Source organism: Lolium rigidum, chromosome 1, assembly GCF_022539505.1.
Source record: "Lolium rigidum isolate FL_2022 chromosome 1, APGP_CSIRO_Lrig_0.1, whole genome shotgun sequence".
Taxonomy (NCBI): Eukaryota; Viridiplantae; Streptophyta; class Magnoliopsida; order Poales; family Poaceae; genus Lolium; species Lolium rigidum.
Window position 1 is genome coordinate 28,530,624 of NC_061508.1, and position 20,997 is coordinate 28,551,620.

Below are 20,997 nucleotides of genomic sequence, written 5' to 3' on the forward strand. Positions count from 1 at the left end.
CAAACCTCTCGCTCTTGGAGGCCCAACACTGTCTACAGGAAAGGAGGGGGAACGTAGACATCAAGCACTTTTCTGGCGCCGTTGCCGGGGAGGAAAGGTAAAAAGGCTCTCATACTACGGTCTCAGGTAAAGTATTTTTCTGGCGCCGTCGTGTGTGTGCTCGAAGCTATTTCCTTTAGATCCTGCAATTGCATCTTTTTGTTTCTTGTTTACACTAGTTTGGCATAATGTACAAGAGTGAGCTTCTTATTCTATTTCCTGATTTAAAACATGGATTGTTTGATGCGAAAATTAAAAAACCTATGAAATCTTCTTTGCATGCTGGTAGTAATATTAGTATGAACGCTTTGAACACCATTGTTGACAATAATATAGAAAGTTCTAAGCTTGGGGAAGCTGGTTTTCATGATATTTTTAGTCCCCCAAGCATTGAGGAGAAAATTTTCTTTGATGATACTTTGCCTCCTATTTCTGATGATGATAATGATAATGGTCTTTTGGCGCCACCTACTATGGAGAGTAAATTTTGTTGTGATTATACTATGCCTCCTACACTTGATGAGAATAATAATGATAGCTACTTTGTTGAATTTGCTCCCACTACAACTAATAAAATTGATTATGCTTATGTGGAGAGTAATAATTTTATGCATGAGACTCATGATAAGAATGCTTTATGTGATAGTTATATTGTTGAGTTTGCTCATGATGCTACTGAAAGTTATTATGAGAGAGGAAAATATGGTTGTAGAAGTTTTCATGTTACTAAAACACCTCTCTATGTGCTGAAATTTTTGAAGCTATACTTGTTTTATCTTCCTATGCTTGTTACTTTGCTCCTCATGAACTTGTTTATTTACAAGATTCCTATGCATAGGAAGCATGTTAGACTTAAATGTGTTTTGAATTTGCCTCTTGATGCTCTCTTTTGCTTCACATACTATTTCTTGCGAGTGCATCATTAAAAACTGCTGAGCCCATCTTAATGGCTAAAAAGAAAGAACTTCTTGGGAGATAACCCATGTGTTATTTTGCTACAGTACTTTGTTTTATATTTGTGTCTTGGAAGTTGTTTACTACTGTAGCAACCTATCCTTATCTTAGTTTTATGTTTTGTTGTGCCAAGTAAAGTCTTTGATAGAAAAGTAAGTACTAGATTTGGATTACTCGCGCAGAAACAGATTTCTTTGCTGTCACGAATCTGGGTCTAATTCTCCGTAGGTAACTCAGAAAATTATGCCAATTTACGTGAGTGATCCTCAGATATGTACGCAACTTTCATTCAATTTGAGCATTTTCATTTGAGCAAGTCTGGTGGCCTAATAAAATCCATCTTTACGGACTGTTCTGTTTTTGACAGATTCTATCTTTTATTTCGCATTGCCTCTTTTGCTATGTTGGATGAATTTCTTTGATCCATTAATGTCCAAGTAGCTTTATGCAATGTCCAGAAGTGTTAAGAATGATTGTGTCACCGCTGAACATGTTAATTTTTATTGTCCACTAACCCTCTAATGAGTTGTTTCGAGTTTGGTGTGGAGGAAGTTTTCAAGGGTCAAGAGAGGAGGATGATATACTATGATCAAGAAGAGTGAAAGCTCTAAGCTTGGGGATGCACCCGGTGGTTCACCCCTGCATATATCAAGAAGACTCAAGCGTCTAAGCTTGGGGATGCCCAAGGCATCCCCTTCTTCATCGACAAATTATCAGGTTCCTCCCCCGAAACTATATTTTTATTCGGCCACATCTTATGTGCTTTTTCTTGGAGCGTCCGTGTGCTTTTGTTTTTGTTTTTGTTTGAATAAATTGGATTACATCATGCTTGTGTGGGAGAGAGACACGCTCCGTTGGTTCATATGAACACATGTGTTCTTAGCTCATAATATTCATGGCGAAGTTTCCTCTTCGTTAAATTGTTATATGGTTGGAATTGGAAAATGATACATGTAGTAATTGCTATAAATGTTTTGGGTAATGTGATACTTGGCAATTGTTGTGCTCATGTTTAAGCTCTTGCATCATATACTTTGCACCTATTAGTGAAGAAATACATAGAGCATGCTAAAATTTGGTTTGCATATTTGGTCTCTCTAAGGTCTAGATAATTTCTAGTATTGAGTTTTGAACAACAAGGAAGACGGTGTAGAGTCTTATAATGTTTACAATATGTCTTTTATGTGAGTTTTGCTGCACTCGGTTCATCCTTGTGTTTGTTTCAAATAACCTTGCTAGCCTAAACCTTGTATCGAGAGGGAATACTTCTCATGCATCCAAAATACTTGAGCCAACCACTATGCCATTTGTGTCCACCATACCTACCTACTACATGGTATTTTCCCGCCATTCCAAAGTAAATTGCTTGAGTGCTACCTTTAAAATTCCATCATTCACCTTTGCAATATATAGCTCATGGGACAAATAGCTTAAAAACTATTGTGGTATTGAATATGTAATTATGCACTTTATCTCTTATTAAGTTGCTTGTTGTGCGATAACCATGTTTACCGGGGAACGCCATCAACTCATTGTTGAATTTCATGTGAGTTGCTATGCATGTTCGTCTTGTCTGAAGTAAGGGCGATCTACACTGAGTTGAATGGTTTGAGCATGCATATTGTGAGAGGAGAACATTGGGCCGCTAACTAAAGCCATGATTCCTGGTGGAAGTTTCAGTTTTGGACAAATATCCTCAAATCTCTAATGAGAAAAGAATTAATTGTTGACAAATGCTTAAAGCATTAAAAGAGGAGTCCATTATCTGTTGTCTATGTTGTCCCGGTATGGATGTCTAAGTTGAGAATAATCAAAAGCGAGAAATCCAAATGCGAGCTTTCTCCTTAGACCTTTGTACAGGCGGCATAGAGGTACCCCTTTGTGAAACTTGGTTAAAGCATATGTATTTCGGTGATAATCCAGGTAGTCCAAGCTAATTAGGACAAGGTGCGAGCACTATTAGTACACTATGCATGAGGCTTGCAACTTATAAGATATAATTTACATGATGCATATGCTTTATTACTACCGTTGACAAAATTGTTTCATGTTTTCAAAATCAAAGCTCTAGCACAAATATAGCAATCGATGCTTTTCCTCTATGAGGACCATTCTTTTACTTTCAATGTTGAGTCAGTTCACCTATTTCTATCCACCTCAAGAAGCAAACACTTGTGTGAACTGTGCATTGATTCCTACATACTTGCTTATTGCACTTATTATATTACTCTATGTTGACAATATCCATGAGATATATATGTTACAAGTTGAAAGCAACCGCTGAAACTTAATCTTCTTTTGTGTTGCTTCAATACCTTTACTTTGAATTATTGCTTTATGAGTTAACTCTTATGCAAGACTTATTGATGCTTGTCTTGAAGTGCTATTCATGAAAAGTCTTTGCTTTATGATTCACTTGTTTACTCATGTCATACACATTGTTTTGATCGCTGCATTCTCTACATATGCTTTACAAATAGTATGATCAAGTTTATGATGGCATGTCACTCCGTAAATTATCTTTGTTATCGTTTTACCTCGCTCGGGACGAGCAGTAACTAAGCTTGGGGATGCTGATACGTCTCCAACGTATCGATAATTTCTTGTGTTCCATGCCACATTATTGATGTTATCTACATGTTTTATGCACACTTTATGTCATATTCGTGCATTTTCTCGGAACTAACCTATTAACAAGATGCCGAAGTGCCGGTTCTCGTTTTCTGCTGTTTTTGGTTTCAGAAATCCTAGTAACGAAATATTCTCGGAATCGGACGAAATCAACGCCAAAGATCTTAGAATCCCCGGAAGCATCCAGAACACACGAGAGGGACCGGAGGGGGGGCACAGGCCCACCACACCATACCCTGGCGCGGCCTAGGGGGCCCGCGCCCCCTAGGGTTTGGCCAGCCCTTCGACCCCCGGCGCCGCCTCTTCGCCTATAAGAAGCCCCCGGATCAGAAAACCCGATACCAATTGACGAAACCCACGGAAACCTGCCGAGCCGCCGCCATCGCGAAGCCAAGATCCGGGGGACAGGATCTCCGTTCCGGCACCCTGCCGGAGCGGGGAAGTGCCCCGGAAGGCTTCTCCATCGACACCGCTGCCATCTCCACCGCCATCTCCATCACCGCTGCTGCTCCCATGAGGAGGGAGTAGTTCTCCATCGAGGCTCGGGGCTGTACCGGTAGCTATGTGGTTCATCTCTCTCCTATGTGTTTCAATACAATAATCTCATGAGCTGCCCTACATGATTGAGATTCATATGATGATGCTTGTAATCTAGATGTCATTATGCTAAGTCAAGTGAGTTTTACTTATGTGATCTCCGGAGACTCCTCGTCCCACGTGTGTAAAGGTGACAGTGTGTGCACCGTGTGGGTCTCTTAGGCTAGATTTCACTGAATACTTACTCATTGAATGGTATAGTGAGGTGCTTATTTATATCTCTTTAAGATTGCAGCATGTTGTATCACAATTTATCCATGTGCTACTCTAGTGATTTGTTATTAAAGTAGTTTATTCCTCCTCGCATGTGTGCAAAGGTGACAAGTGCGTGCACCGTGTTAGTACTTGGTTTATGCTATGATCATGATCTCTTGTAGATTATGGAGTTAACTATTGCTATGATAATATTGATGTGATCTATTCCTCCTACATATGCATGAAGGTGACGAGTGTGCATGCTATGCTAGTACTTGGTTTAGTAGCGTTGATCTATCTTACACTAAAGGTTACTAAAATATGAGCATTATTGTGGAGCTTGTTAACTCCGGCATTGAGGGTTCGTGTAATCCTACGCAATGTGTTCATCATCCAACAAAAGTGTAGAGTATGCATTTATCTATTCCGTTATGTGATCAATGTTGAGAGTGTCCACTAGTGAAAGTCTAATCCCTAGGCCTTGTTCCTAAATATCGCTATCGCTGCTTGTTTACTCGTTCTACTCGCGTTACTACTGCTTGTTTACTTGTCCCGGGCAAAGCACTTTTCTCGGTGCCGTTGCTACTACTTATTCATACCACCCGTATTTCACTATCTCTTCGCCGAACTAGTGCACCTATTAGGTGTGTTGGGGACACAAGAGACTTCTTGCTTTGTGGTTGCAGGGTTGCATGAGAGGGATATCTTTGACCTCTTCCTCCCTGAGTTCGATAAACCTTGGGTATCCACTTAAGGGAAACTTGCTGCTGTTCTACAAACCTCTGCTCTTGGAGGCCCAACACTGTCTACAGGAAAGGAGGGGGAACGTAGACATCACCGGCCTCACGACCGGGCTGTCCGGTCTGTGGCCCGGTCTGACCGGCCTCACGACCGGGCTGTCCGGTCTGTGGCCCGGTCAACCGGGTTTGTCGAGGAAAAATGCTGAGGTGGCAAGTGGCAACGGCCAGATTTTGAAGAACACTATAAATACCCCTTCTTCTACCTTGGAAGGGTTAGCAACATACTACAAGCTGTTCTTGAGCTCTCTCTCTCTTACTCCATTGCTAGAAACACCAAAAGCCTCAGATCTCCCTCCTCCTCCACCCAAACTCAAATCCCTCCGGGGAATCATTAGAGGAGGACCCGATCTACCGTTCTACCAAGCCAAATCTCATTCCCCCTTGTATTCATTGAGAAGCTTGCTTCCTAGGGTTCCTTGGAAACCCTAGGTGGGCAAGAGGAGTCCGGAAGCATCCGGGCCGTGGATTTGCTCCGGGCAAGATTGTGAAGGTTTGGAGGCTACCTCAAAGTCTACCACAAGTGAGTGAGCTATTCCTTCGTGGGATAGGCTCCGGAGAATAGGGTGAGCCTTCGTGGCGCGGGGAATCCTTCGTGGGACCTCCACTCCTCCAAATGTGACGTACCTTGTTGCAAAGCAAGGGAACACGGGAATACATCCTCGTCTCCGCGTGCTATCGGTTATCTCTAACCGAACTCCTTACTTGTGATTTAATCGCTCGTGAGAGCCTTCGTGCTCGAGTTAGTTGTATCCTCATATAGGTTGCTTCACCTAGTTTGCATTAGGCTCACCTTTATATTCCGCAAAGCCTAATATTGCAAAGAAAGAATTAAAATCTGTAGAAACCTATTCACCCCCCCTCTATGTTTACCATCTCTATACTTTCAATTGGTATCAGAGTCTGGACTCTTATTAAGGGCTTCACCGCCTTAAGAGTGAGATGGATAAACTTTTCGAGGGTCTAGATGACGACTCTAACCTTTCGGTTAAAGAGATGAAATCTAGACTCTTGGCATATGATGCCGAGAAGAAGAAAAAGGAGGATGAGTTACAAAAACAAATGACGAAATGACTCGCCATGCTTAAGAACTTAACCGCCGGTGGAACTTCTAGTGGGGCTTCGGTCTCTAAGGAAACCTACCATGAAGCTAACCATGACTATCCCAAAAACACTTCACCCATGCCTCATATAAACCATAGTGGGACCGTTCCCCATTTTGATGGAACTCACTTTCCACATTGGAAATCTGCTATGGAATCTCATATTCGCAGTCTGCAAGTGTGGAGCTATGGGAGCTCATTGTTCATGGACATCGGGAGCCACAAGATCCTACTCGGTTGACCTCCACCGAGTTCTACAACCGTCAACTCAATGCCTCCGCACGTGACAAGATTAGAAGTGGCATCAACCGCAAGCTCCTTGATCAAGTCGATGACATTATCTCCGCTAAAGAGTTGTGGGATCGGATCGTAGTACTCCAAGAGGGAACCAATTTGATCCAATCAGCTCTTTATGAGACCGCAAAGCAAGAGGCCCACCAGTTCATGATTCGAGATGGAGAATCCGTATCCGATGCCTATGCTAGGCTTGGTGCTCTTAGAGTAAGAGTCAAGGGACTTGGTGCTGAGAAGTACAATGACGGCTTCGAGATGAATGAAGCCTTCATAAAATCCAAGGTCATTTCTATGATTGCCGTCAAACAAGAAGACACCAACCTTGCTCTCAACTTGCAAATCATGACCAAGAGTGCCGATCTCAACTCCGATGATCTAGTCTCCTATGTGGCCGCCAATGAAAGCATGGCCAAAGCCGGAAAGAGGCTCAAGGCAATGAACCGTGTTGATGAAGCCTCACACAACCATGAAGCGTCACACAACCTTGCTCTCAAGGCTAGAGCTGACCATGGAGGAGAAGAAGAATATGAAATTGAAGAAGATGAGGAGATGACTTCAACTAGTGACATCGTCATCGACTTTGCCTTCTTTGCCAAGAAGTACAAGGGAAAGTTGCCTATGCTCCTCAATGACAAGAAGAAGAAGAGAACTTGCTACAATTGTGATGAAGATAGCCACTTTGCAAATGAGTGCCCTTATGAGAAAAGGGTAGACAAGCCAAGATTCATCAAAGGGGTCAAGCCAAGATTGAAGCCAAACCCAATCAACGATCGATTCAAGAAGAACAAGGGAAGAGCTTTTGTTGGAGCCGAGTACTTGTCCGATGATGAAGAAGAAGATGAGGAGAAGGAGGCCGGGGTGGCCGGTTTGGCTTTCTCCAAGCCCGGGTCACTCTTCACATATGACTACTCCAAGGACTACTCCACGGAGAATGATGTTGGTTCCTCCTTCATGGAAAGAATCACTCAAGATGATGACTCCGATGACTCTTCCTCCTCTACAATCGTTGGCTCTTGTCTTATGGCAAGGGAAACCAAGGTAATGGAACCTCCACCTTCCCTATCTAGTGTTCTTGATGATGAAAATGAAAATCAAGATGAAATAATTGTGCTTAAGGAACTTTACAATGTTAGATGCACCCTTCGTGGTGAAGCTCTTGTCAAGTTTGATTTCTTGATGGACTCTCTCAAAGAAAAGGATGAGTCCATTGAGGAATTAGAATATCAATTGGATGAAAAGGAACGGAGATTCAATCTCCTAAGACAAGAGCTAAAAACCGAAAGGTGCATATCTCAAGGCCTTAAGCAACAAATTGAAACCTATGAACTTGATAAAGTTAAGGACCTAGAAACTATTGATAGGGCTCAATCTTTGACTCAAGTGCTCCATACCTCAAAGGAGGAACTTGAAGTTGCTCATGCTTCTCTCACTAGGGATCTTGACCACCTTGAAAGAGCTAACAAGCTTGTAAAGGATGAGCTCAAGAAACTTGGAGAGAACCATGACCTACTCCAAGAAACCTACATGAAAGCACTTGAATCAATGAAGGATCCCATTGGTGTTAAAAAGCATGCTAGTTCCCCTACATCTTTTACTAGTGAGCATGCTAAGCTTGTTGAGGAACATGTTCGTTTACAAGAGGAACTCTCTTTGCATGTTGAGACCAATGCATATCTTGAATCCTTGGTGACTAAATATGGTCTCGACTATCATCCTAATGAATCCTCTTGTGAGCATGCATCTATTCTTGAGGAAAATGTTAGGTTAACAAAGGAACTTGCAAAGTTCACCACCGCCAAGAACAAGATGGGATTGGATGACCTCTTGAGTAAGCAAAGGTCAAACCATCAAAAGTTTGGACTTGGATACGTTCCCAAGTCTCACAAGAAGAAGAACTACAACAAGGAGAAACCCGCTCAAGATAAGAACAAGAAGGTCACTAATAATGGCAAAGCCTCAAGGGGCAAAGCCACTAGTGGTGACCGCACGGGGCCAAACGATCACTATGCATTATTTGTTGATTATTATGGTGATGTTTATGCTAACTATGTTGGCCCTCCTAATGGCTATGCTTATAGAGGGTACTCAATTTGGGTACCAAAAGATATTGTTGCCATTGCAAAGGAACCCATTAATCGATGGGTTCCTAAATCCTCTACTTGATTTTGTAGGGGTATTCCTCCGGTGGTCCCAAATGGGTGTTTGATAGTGGATGCACCAATCATATGACCGGAGGGAAAGGTGTGCTTGATCAATTCATTGAAGATATGTTGACGTCAGAAACCCCCTGGCGGGCAGAGACGGGCAACACCGTAGAGCCGGGAACAACTAGGGCTGCGGCTGGCCCCAGTCCCTCAGAGCGACGGCCCGCAAAGCCTCCTGGTCGCACGCGCCGATGTTTATCACAAGGGCGTGCCACCCGACCTATACCTGGTCGAGAAGGTGTGGATGATGCCTCGCTTAGTTTCCTGCAGGGCACACACGTAAACGTTAAATACGAGCCTCGATCGGCTCTCGGAGTTATCTCGTGAATCGGCTCAAAGAGCCGATCCACCCATGATTCGGACGAGGTGTCCGAATATATGGTGGTCCTGCTTGATCAAGGTAAAGCTAATGAGATCTACGACGATTTAGGGTTTTCACCGCATAATCGGATCGTCCTACTCACAGGTTGGGCCTCGCGGCCACGCACGGTGATCGTAAGCCGATCCTAAACAAGGCCTAAAAACCAACACGAGGTTGATCCCCGGAACATCCTTGCTAGGGCCAACGAACGACACCCTACGTGCCGCCGGATCCTCCACCCTTTGTAAGGCCTAACTATTGCCAGATATTAAACTAATCCTTGTAGAACAAGGAGCAATCGTAACGGATCAGATCTACTAAACTATGATCAAGCGGGGTGCCGCCCCTACACCTAAGATAGGTGTAAGGGCGGCTAGACATGCAAGGGTTGCACTACAAAAGCATGTAATACGAAGAACAATGCTAACCCTGACATATCTAAGATAACTACGTTGCTCGCCATCAAAAAGGCTTCAGTACGAGCAACGCATGAACAACGTGGGCAGGCTTGTGCTGCCTAGATCGCAAGATGCGATCTAGGCAGCATGATGCTTACCGGTAGAAACCCTCGAGACGAAGGAGTTGGCGATGCGCCGAGATTTGTTTGTGGTTGAACGTTGGTTGTTGTTTATTCCATAAACCCTAGATACATATTTATAGTCCAGCGGACTTTCTAATGTGGGGCGTGCACCAAACCGTGCACGAGTAAGATTCTAACTTCTAAACTAAGATGTGATCTAATATGTTACAGATACACGGGCCATTAAGCCCAACTTGGTATAAAAGGCCGATTCACGTATTTCTTCCATGTATATTCTTCAAGTCTATCTTGATCGCGGCCCACCTCTGACTTGGTCAAATTCTGGTGATAACACATGCCCCCCTGGTTTTGGAAATGACATTTCCAAAATCATTATGCTCTTCTTTCGTCGGGTCATGTCGTGGCAGAACCGCTGCAGCATCCGTCATCATGATGCCCTGCCTTCTCAACTTCTCCGCGTGACCTGGCAGTTTTTTTTTTTAGGCACCACTTCCTCGGAAACTGCTGTGGCATTGAATTTCCACTATATCCCCTTTTATTTAACCGCTACGCACGCTTATTCCTGCATCTTCTTCGCATTAGCACCCCAAAAGCCCTCCCGTGCCACCATGTCCTCTTCCTCCTCTCGCTTCATCGGATCTTTCCGCCCGGTCCTCTTCGTCTCGCGAGCCGACGCCGGAGCCGAACCCGGCGGAGGTCCACGCAGCCAACACCCGTCGCGCCATTGCGGCCGGGGAGGAGTCTAGCCATGACTTCTCCCTTTGGTCAGAGGACGACAAGTCCTTGACCGACGGGGAAAGCGACCTCCACTTCCTCGCCGATGAGACAACGTAGGAGGAGAGCGACGACGATCGCTTTTCCTGCGACTTCTCCTCTCCCGAGGAGGAGGAGGAGGAAGAAGAGGAGGAGGAGGAGGACGACACCTCCTCCGACGAGCCCCCGGCCAAGCGGTTCCGCCCTTGGCCGGGAAACCTCAGCGACTTCGACAGTGACGATGACGATGCTGACGAAGAAGACGAGGACAACGAGGGCCCGGTCGGCGGCCATTGGAGCGACGACGAGCCTGCCGGGAGTAGCGCCGACGGCGGTGACGACGGCGACGGCGAGGGCAGCGACGGCCCGTAGATAGGACATCTAGCATAGGACCAGTAGTAGTAGATGGGGCCATGTATCCCCTAGTGCTTCCTTTTGGGAGAAATCAGCTCCTTATGTAAGAAATCTATCAATGAAGAACTTTCCCCAATTTGATTTTGCCGATTCCTTTTAGCTTATCTTAGCCGATTTCCTCTCATACTGATATTGCCGATTCGTCCCCTTTGCCAATGCGTAACGAGCCGATAGCAACGCACCGGTCCCTCGACATTTACCCTTCCATTCTTCAACTGATGATTCTCTTTCCGGTAGATACTGTGGGATTTCCAAGAGAGCCCTTAAATTTCTTCCACCGGTTTCAGCGATCCCTCTTAGCGAGCGCTCATTATTTTGTGAAGAAGGTTGCAACGAAGATCAGCCGATGGTACTTCAATCGGTTCCTCAATAGAGCATCTACCAGGCCTGTTGCCCCCCGAGTCTCAGCCAAGGCAAAACAGAGACGAGGATACGCAAATTAGCTGTATGGACCTGGGCTTGATCATGTCCGAGGGAGCTTCTTATGCAGAGCCAGCCGATTTGAACATAAATCGGCTTCTCAAAGCAGAGAGCCTTCAAGGTGAGCTGCCCCCCGAGCTTCTTCAGTTCTTGCCGGCTAGATCGGCTCCTTTCCTTTGGTGGATCTAATGCAATCCATCCTTGACCTGATCTGCACGTCCAGGCTGCTCTTTGGCCTTGTCCTTGAAGAGAGGATCCGAGCCCTTAAACTACTCCCTTGAGGAGTTCTTTCATTAAAAACCCTCTTCGTGCTCCATTGACCCTCTGATCGTAACAGTTATCCCTCTTGAGTCGATGGCCATGCATCGGCTTTCATATCCTTAAGTCGATGTCTGCTGCATCGGCTGTGCTCGAAAACTTTCGAATTTTCAGATTTTTTTTTCTTTTTTACGGCCGACTTGTGCATCGGCCCCCATACTCCAATACCCATCACCAAAGGATGAGACGCTTCCGTTGCATATCCTCGTGTTTTATCCACTTGGGTGCCCCCCGAGCCGATTCTGTCAAGAGAATTGATGGTATCGGCTCTGTCGGATAACATGTTGAACCCAGGCAAAATGTATGGTGAGGATAACTTTTTGGCCGATTGCTCGGAATCGGCCCGCACGTTGCTTGCTCCGGTGAAGGTTTTGTAATGCCCCTTCATAAATTTTTGGGGCCGATCACAAGGATCAGCCTCGCCACGTTTGCTCATTGACGTGCTCTTGCTACTCGTTCAGTGCCGGTAGATAAAACCAGCCCAATCTCTCGACTTTATCATGTTGGTGCGCTTGCTGTCGTCCACCTTGAGTGCATCGTGAAATCGTGGAGCACTAAGCTTTGTCGGAAGAACGAGCACCATGCTTGTGCCAGCCGATGTTTCATCATCGGCTTCCCTTTGCTTGGGGCGCCACTCCATTTTCCGTGGACGACCCTCTTCATCCAGGGTTCGCCGAACCTTCGCAGCCGGATCAGGCCTTGCCTTCCTCAATGTATGCAAGTATAACCTCTCGGCTTCTTCCAGGCCGCGCAATCGTTGAACCCCGCGTTTCGGGAACGGCTGAGTCCATCGGGGCACCACCTTGGCCGGTGATACCCGTCTTCTTCTTCTCCCTCGTCTTCCGAATCTTCGAGATTTTTCAACCGAGGGGACTCAGCTCGTTTGCTCTGTGGCGGGAGAGGTCCTAAGCGCTCGAACACGGACACGTTGGCTGCCTCCTTCTTCTTCCGGTTGCATTCTCGGGCAATTGCCGATTGTTGGCAATCGGCTCATTCCTCGAATCCCAGCAGTGCTCGAAGAAGGGACAATCCCGCGTGCTCGTCCTCGTCGTCTTGCTCTCTTGCCTTTTCCTTGGCACAACGCTCGTGCTCCTCCTCATCGCGATTATGCCGACGATGTCTTCCGGCTTCTCTAGCCGGACGATCTCTTTCATCATCATCGCCGGACCGTCGGCGTTGGTCGTACCGACTCACATACTTGTTGAGGAGGTGATCGAGAGAGAGGTCGCCGATATCTTATGTTCTTCACTTCTCCCTCTCGTGACGTAGCGCTTTCCGTCTTGGCGGAGCCGATCGCGTGGAGCGGCTTCCTCTCGTATCTTTGCTATGAGAGCAGCTGCCCTCATCTCCATCCTTGCCAGCCGTGGTGTCCAAGATCTACCATGTTGATATTGCACGAGAAACCCGGCTGGCACCCTCCATGGCAAGCATACTCCACCATGTTTACGGCGGGGAAGGGGTGTGTGTCGACCTTCATGGCGTATTGGTTGAAAATCAACCGTCCGTTTTCTATCGCCATTTGGATTCGCCGCCGCCACACCCTGCGGCCGTTGGTGGTGTGGGAGAACGTGTTATGCCATTTGCAGTATGGCTTCCCGTTCAGCTCTTGCACCGTGGGGAATTTGTGGCCTTCGGGTACCTTTATATGCTTCTCCGTGAGCAAGAGATCAAAAATCTGCTCCGTCTTGGTCACGTCGAAGTCGAACCCTTTTGGAGGGCCTTGTGGCTTCACCCATTTGCAGGTCACGGGGCCCGTCGCTCGAGTCCATTCAGCCACTCGCTATCTCCCGACCTCCCGCAAGCACCTTCATCCTCGTCTCGCCTCAACCAGGGTCACCGCACGCTTGAATTTATCCCGGTAAACATCCGGGTGGCGCTGTTCATATGCCGACAGCTTCGCACCATGTGCGCCAACGACGGGTAGTCTGCTTGGGAGGCCACGACCTTGATTGATCATGAGAGACCCACCACCGCCAACTCGATCGCTTCTTTTTCACTTATATGAGCCGAAAAGCATCGGTTCCTAATGGTCCCGAAGCGCTGGACGTATTCTCGCCACCGTCTCCCCGCGCTTCCGTCGTACTTGCGCTAGATCGGCAATGCCAACATCGGAAGCCTCCGAGTGATACTCGCTCATGGAACCGCTCTTCCAATCGCTTCCAAGTCTCGGATGGAGTTCGGTGGTAGCGATGTGTACCACCCGAAAGCCGATCCCGTGAGGGACCGTGCGAAGAACCTCACGCGCAACTCGTCTGACGCTGAGATCGTGCCCAGCTGTGCCAAATACCGGCTCACATGCTCGATGGAGCTGGAACCATCTGATCCACTAAACTTCGTGAAGTCCGGGAGCCGATATTTGGGTGGTAGCGGGATCAGTTCGTAGTTGTTGGGGTACGGCTTGGTGTAGCCGAACGTCTTCCTTTTCGGCATCATGCCGAACCGATCTTTCGGAATTGCACAAATCTGATCCGCCGTGATGGCTGAAGGTGTTGAACCCCGAAGATTCGCCGGGGTGGCATGCTTAACCAGCCATGCTTGCTTTTCCGGTTCTAAGCCAACCGCAGGAGCCGGGCTTTGGAGGTTTGTCGGGGTGGCGTACTTAGCCAGCCACGATTGCTTCTCGTGATCGGCTCTCGACGTTCCTCCCGCCGTTCCAGAGGCTCCCGATATTGCAGCCTGGTTCGAGAGTGTCCAGTGCGTTGCGGTCCGGTACGTATGCGCACGCGTATCCGTGCGGGATCTCCTTGGGTGCCTCGGTAGGAATTGGTAGTCACTAGGATCACCACCAATCTTGTAGACGACGTATGCCGATGAGTTCGGCAGTTCCGGTGCTGCCCATGCGAACGGCCGGGGCCGGAGCGGTATCTCTCCCTTGAAAGTCCCCGCAGCTGGTCCCGATGGAGAATACCGGTGGCTCATGATTTCCTGGACGACGCGCGAGCGACACGCTCCAAAGTGTTCACCAGGCTCTCGGAGTGGCGGTGCAGCCGAATGAGCCACCACGTAGTTGATCTCCCCGCCGCAGCCGACCCGGTGCGTTCTTCTGACGGGGCGGACAGATCCACTCCATCGAGTGCGCCTTCAGGTGTGAAACCCTTCCACCTGACGCCATGGGAGCGGGTTCGGTGGAAAGAGCCGATGAGTTCGGCTTCGAGGACTGCCTTGATTTCGTCATGCTTTTTCTTGAGCTCATCAGGCAGATCCTCGTACTTGACCGGAGTGTCTTCCGCCATCTCGGATGTAGATGGCGATGTGGTGGACGTCGAAGGTTGTCCCACCGGGCGTGCCAGAATGTGTCAGGAAGTCTTCGAGCTATCCTAAAAAGGAGAAGGACTAGCGATTCAGAAGTAATTTTTTCATAGGTCCGCTCGTGGGCCGTGTCTGGGTGAAACAATAAACATCTAACTCTTTTTTGCATTGCTTTGCTAGTGTGCAAGTGCTAATGGGTTGGATTTGGCCAAAATTCTAGGCAAGGCCATGGCCCGCTTAGGCCCCAACGTACCTACGCTAGTCTATAGACAAGTAAGATATCAACTACAATTGTTCTACTATATATTTGCTATAAAAGGAACACTACTACTAGTTTGTTGTCATTTTGGTTATAGCATATAATTTTGCACCCTATGTGTTACAAACTTGTAACATTATATTCCTCCCGAGCTATGTGTTACAACCTAGTAACACAATTTCGATCTTTGAAAATTATGTGTTACTACCTTGTAACACCTTCAATCATGTGTTACAACTTTGTAACACTCTTCGCTTATCCCATAATTTGTGTTACAAATTTATGATGGACACAATTGGTGTGTTACTGGGATTTTATGGAGTAACACAATTTTTCTTGTGTTACTGGTATGTGTTACCTAACCTCTGTCTTGTTGTAGTGGTACGTCTACGTTTGGAGGAGTGTGGTTGCTACGAAAGCCAAACCAACAGCCACGAAGGCTTCACTCAGATCTCCTGTGAGCAACGCCACGAAGGCCTAGCCCACTTCCACTAAGGGATTTCCTCGAGGCGGAAACCGGGCCTTTACAAGGTTCTTGGGGTGCACATCCACAACCGAATTGGAGGCTCCCAAATCTGTTACAACATAACAATCAACAACAATAGATCAACACAAATCAACTAGGGATCCAAAGAGGAACACTAGCAAGAGGGCCCTCAAACAAATGAGGGGGAAATGTAAATTGCTTCGGTGAGGATGTATATCGGTGTCTTCTCCTTCGAATATCCAAAGATCAAGAGCTTTGGTTGGGGGGGAGGAAGGAGATCTTGCAAATCTTGTGTTCTTGAGGTGGCTCTAATGGTGGTGAAGCTTGGAAGATTTTTGTGCAATGATTGAGCAAGGAGCAAGGTAGAAGAAGGGGGGTTATAAATACCCCCCTCCAAATTCCAGCCGTTGGAGCTTTCGGGGGGGGGGGGATAATCCGGCCTAAGGTAGGGCCGGATAATCCGGCCCAAGCAAAAATCCGGCCTCTGGGAAAATCTGGCCAAATATCCGGCTAAATGTCCGGCCCCTGTCCAGAGCCACATTGCCTCAGGTCCTTAGTCGATTTGGGGGGGGGGGGGGCGGATATTTCCATCCGGCCCGGATTATCCGGCCCAAATCCGGGCAAAAGTCCGGGCAAATATCCGGCCCATGTCCAGGGGGGTACTGAGCCACAACACCTCAAGTCCTTAGCCAAAAATTGGGGGCCCGGATATTTTGAAAATATCCGGCCCGGAATGTCCGGCCTGGTGATCCTGTTACAGCTTCTTTTTGACACGACTCACCACATCCATCACACATACATACATGTATCAATATAATCCCTATACCACTTAACCAAACATTAGTGTATCACATACATTGATATTAAACACACAAAACATATTATGAGAGATGTTCTTTCACCCTCTAGGTGTCATACGATCCTTTCAAATGCGCACGTGAGGCTGCCGCCTAGCAAAGCTAAGGTCATGCTCTACATCAAGCAAGAGAGTATCATCGCCAATGCTCCGCCAGCTCTGTAGGCCTCGTTGGTGAGCTTACTAAGTTCAGAGGCAGGGCCTCCGATTTTGTCACCCGTAATGCCTTCCGACGATATGCAGGTCCACACGCCGCCCCGTTTCGCCGCCTCTGGCTTGTTTCATCCCGTGGCTTCCCCCGATATTCACCTAAACCGCACGACTGGCAAGGATTCTGGTCCAGCTCCCTTACGCAAGACTCGAGCGGTGCCGGTGGATAACATGTCAGTGTCCCGCAACCTGAATGAAGAATTGACACTACCCAGCTAGAAGATGGACGAACCGGTACGCTCCTTCTATATCTTGCACTCATGTGTTTTGTGCACCGATATAATCTAGCATCTGGTGATCTATAGGCCTTCTGGGAGAAGCGCCCCGACGCTGAAATTCACGCGGTGATCTACTGTGGCGGCTTTATCGGCGGGTAAGAGACAGAGGATCCCTCCATGAAGACGCAACATCCGTTGATAGAGACGCATCTGTTGTGGACGCATGCAGACATCGAGGGAGCCTCGTTGTTCTATAGCCAAACAATCGGCCGTGTTAACGCCTTCTGCAGCGCGTGGATGTAGTCATGTTCTATAGCATACCTGGGGCATTGACAACATCATCGGAGCAGCAGGTGACGTTTTCCGCTCGGAAGGGCGAAATTCGTATTTTGTGCTGGCGACCTCCTCCAGTTTCCTCTTCTTACGGGACAACTCCGGCGTGCCCCATTCCGGCTCGGCTTTCACCTTCTCGGCTGGAGCCACAGCCTCGTCCACGATTGGATCGGACCCTAGCACACATCACGGCAGTAAACTACTCCGTATCTTTATATTTATGTTTTATATTTTTTTTTTTTTTGAGAAACACAGTACAAACGCAGACGCTCATATACACGCGCATACACTCACCCCTATGAACGCACACACGCACACCCTACCCCTATGAGCACCTCCGGAAGACCGAGCCGGCGGATTGGATCTTGAAATTGACGAAGTCACCACAGGCGCCTCGCTGTCGACGGGAACGTCGCCTCCCACCGAATGAATATTCCGCCTTTATGAGACACACGGATGTCAAACCCGGGTTTGAACTCGCAGTGGCTGGGAGCAACCACCCTCCTAACCACCCAACCTCAGGTTGGTTCTCTTTATGTTTTATATTTATGTCAACCATGGTTTAAACTATGAAATAGTTTGTGGAAAACCATATTCTAAATTATGTCTTTATGTAAACCACGTTCCCAATTATGTATTAATTTATGAAATACTTCTTTTTATTGAAATAAAAATGCAGAAACAATATTTTAATATTTAGGGGCGGTGTTTGAGGAACGTGGCTGGAGAGCGACGTTCCCAAACACGGCACGAATCCAAACGCGGTACAACCCTAAACACGTGCTCTAAATACTCAATTCGGTACCGTTTGGGGACAGCCGCGATTCTTAACTTGGAACATGTTACCCAACACCATAAGAGGAATGGAGAGATGACAAATACATGCTTAGTACTCAGCAAGAAACAGGGAAACGATAACTAGCTACAACCAGCCGATTTACGGGAAAAGGATGCAATGAAACAAAAGCGGTCACACAAAGATCAACAAAAGCGGCTCTCAGTTCCAAGCTAATCGGTGAGCTGGCTAATTAGAGGCTTGCTTCAGTACAATCCCCTTCCTAAACTCAACAAAACCCAACCCGTATTATTTAGGCTCATATCCAAGCCTAAATCCAAAACTCAGTATTCCCACGTATAGGTATACAGTCGCCGCAAGACGGTTCGGCGGGCACCGCAAGACAGTCCGGTGCCGTAAGAATGTCCGGCGTGAACACCACAAGACAGTCTGGCGCCACAAGACAGTCCAAGGCAAGCACCGCAAGACAGTCTGGTTAATATTGTTCCCAACGCGATGGACAGTCCGGCGAATTGCACCGGACTGTCCAGGGCGGACTATCCGGTCGTTCGTCGCGCCGTCACGCCGCCGTCTAGTCTGCACGCCGCCCCAACCATACCAGTACGGACCTACGAGACATTGCCGAGACTCGTGTCATCCAGCTTCGCCTCACGGTACCTCGTGGCTGCCCATCATCACCTTGTTGCTCCTCCCGCCCGACGGCCACGACTGCCACCGCGCTGACAAATCGCCACCAATAATCCACGTATATACATAATTATAGACATACGTATATAGTATATAATTTAGTTGGATCATACGGGTTTTGTACAAGACTACGTATACCCGTTTAATATTAAACGAAGGGGTATCAAACGATCTCAGCCGTCCTTGTATTTAAGTTTGCTTTGAGTTTAGGGGAGGAGGTTGTACCGGAGCAAACGCCAGCTAATTAAGCCGAATGATCAGTCGGGCGGCGTCGAGGCGCGACGAGCTAATCCAGCGGCAACGGCAGGAGCAGCTTGGCGGCGTCTAGACGTGGGTTCAGCCGGAGCGCGACGTTCTTCATGACCTCCGCGCCGCGCTCGTACGCCGCCAGCGCTTGCTCGGCGACCAGCCGCGTGTACTCCTTGGACCCCAGAAACTGCTGCACCGCCGCCGTCTTGGCACTCTCCACCGCCGTCTCTGCCGCCTGCTTCGCCGCGGCCAGCTCGACCTTGGCCTTCTCCCTCTCCGCCTCCATCACCTGCTTCATCTCCTCGAGCTGCTCCCGCAGAGCGGCAGCGTCGCGTTCCGTCGCCGTCTGATTCTCGTCCAGCTCCAGCGCGTAGCCCAGGGGCTTCGCGACCTGCACGCGCCGGCCGTCGCCACCACCACACGCACAAACGATGTGAGCAGACGGTTAACGCCTTCTGCAGCGCGTGGATGTAGTCATGTTCTATAGCATACCTGGGGCATTGACAACATCGTCGGAGCAGCAGGTGACGTGTTCCGCTCGGAAGGGCGAAGTTCGTATTTTGTGCTGGCGACCTCCTCCAGTTTCCTCTTCTTACGGGACAACGCCGGCGTGCCCCATTCCGGCTCGGCTTTCACCTTCTCGGCTGGAGCCACAGCCTCGTCCAGGATTAGATCGGACACTAGCACACATCACGGCAGTAAACTACTCCGTATCTTCTAACTGGACGAAGGGGAATCGGACGGGAGTGCTGAAAGGGAGCGCGATTTATTTACCTTCTGAACCAGTAGAAGGAGGAGGGAGCTGGAGTGGCGGTGGCGGTGACGCGCCGGCGAGGTTGGAGGAGAAGGCCGCCGCAAGATTGTTCTCCGAGAGGAAAGTGCGGAGATCAACCGCGGCGCTGTGTTTGTGGATCAGCTTTGCCACCGATTTTTTATCATTGCTTGATAGCGCCGGGCCTGACGTGGAGATATTGGATGGCGGCTCGCCCCAGCGCACGGGGCATGCCCATGGCTCCGGCGAGGTCAGGAAGAAGAAGCCCCTTTTCCACTCCTTGTCGGATTTGGGACTGGTCAGGCCAGTAAAGAGCGCTCCGGCGCCTTTCCTGCACTTGAAGCCGTACCAGCCGTTCCTGCTGGACAGAGAGAAAAAATGCCTGAACACGGCGAGCGACGGCGGCACGCCGGCGGAGTGGCAGAGCACGAAGAAGCCCACCAGGACGCGCCAACCGTTGGGAGTGAGCTGGCTGGGCGCGAGGCGGAAGTGGGATAGCGCGTCGGAGAAGAAGGCGTGAAGCGGGAAGCGCAGACCGGCCTCGAGCGCGTGCGCGTACACGCAGGTGGCCCCCCGACGCGGCGGCGTGCACGCGCGCCGGTCGACGGCGGGTTGCGCGGTGAACTCCGGAGGGACGCCATGCTTCTTGCAGAGGGCTTCGACCTCGGCCTGTGTGCACAGGGACGAGGTGAAGCGCTCGGAGGCGGACCTTGAGAGGGTGGCGGCGGCGTCGTCGCTGTCGGTGTCGCTGAGGATCAGGACGGGCGACGTGGGGCAAATCTCCATGTTGCTGCCTGCGCTCTCGGTGCTCTCTTTGCGGTGCGCGGTTGTCTCTTCCGTCTTGACAATAGAAACAGAGCAGTCGAAGTCGAAGAGGCTGGGGATCTACTCCGTAATTAAAGACTACCATGGAATTTTTTAAATTATTAGAAATTAGAAGGCCACTTTAATTTATTGTTCTCACTTTTTCAATAGATTTTCACTGTTTTCTCTCTTCTCTCGTGAAAAAGCTCTTGGTGCCTCTGGTTGTGCGAGTTATACAATGGGCAATGCAATGTTTTGGGATGTGCGCACACATTTGATTTCCTCTCCTTCCATTGGAGTATGGATATTCAAGAATCCCTCAATTATTTTAGCACTCCCATTGTCGTAGAATTTGCCCTATCGTCTGAGTAAAAAATTTACTCCCTCCAATATATAATAATTCGATCTAGAATGAGTGTCGTGGTTCTAAACACTTATTACAAACCGAAGAGTAAA

General features: G+C 48.3%; 1 protein-coding gene across 1 annotated transcript; it reads right to left on the reverse strand.

Annotated features, from left to right (window-relative positions):
* Nucleotides 1-18,962: 18,962 nt before the first annotated feature.
* LOC124706131 lies at nt 18,963-20,523 on the reverse strand. Its single transcript, XM_047237794.1, has 3 exons — nt 19,740-20,523; nt 19,458-19,645; nt 18,963-19,356 (listed from the first exon to the last, which is right to left on the reverse strand). Exons 1-3 carry the CDS (start codon nt 20,521-20,523, stop codon nt 19,003-19,005), a joined length of 1,326 nt encoding a protein of 441 aa, XP_047093750.1. The 3' UTR covers nt 18,963-19,002.
* Nucleotides 20,524-20,997: the final 474 nt, after the last annotated feature.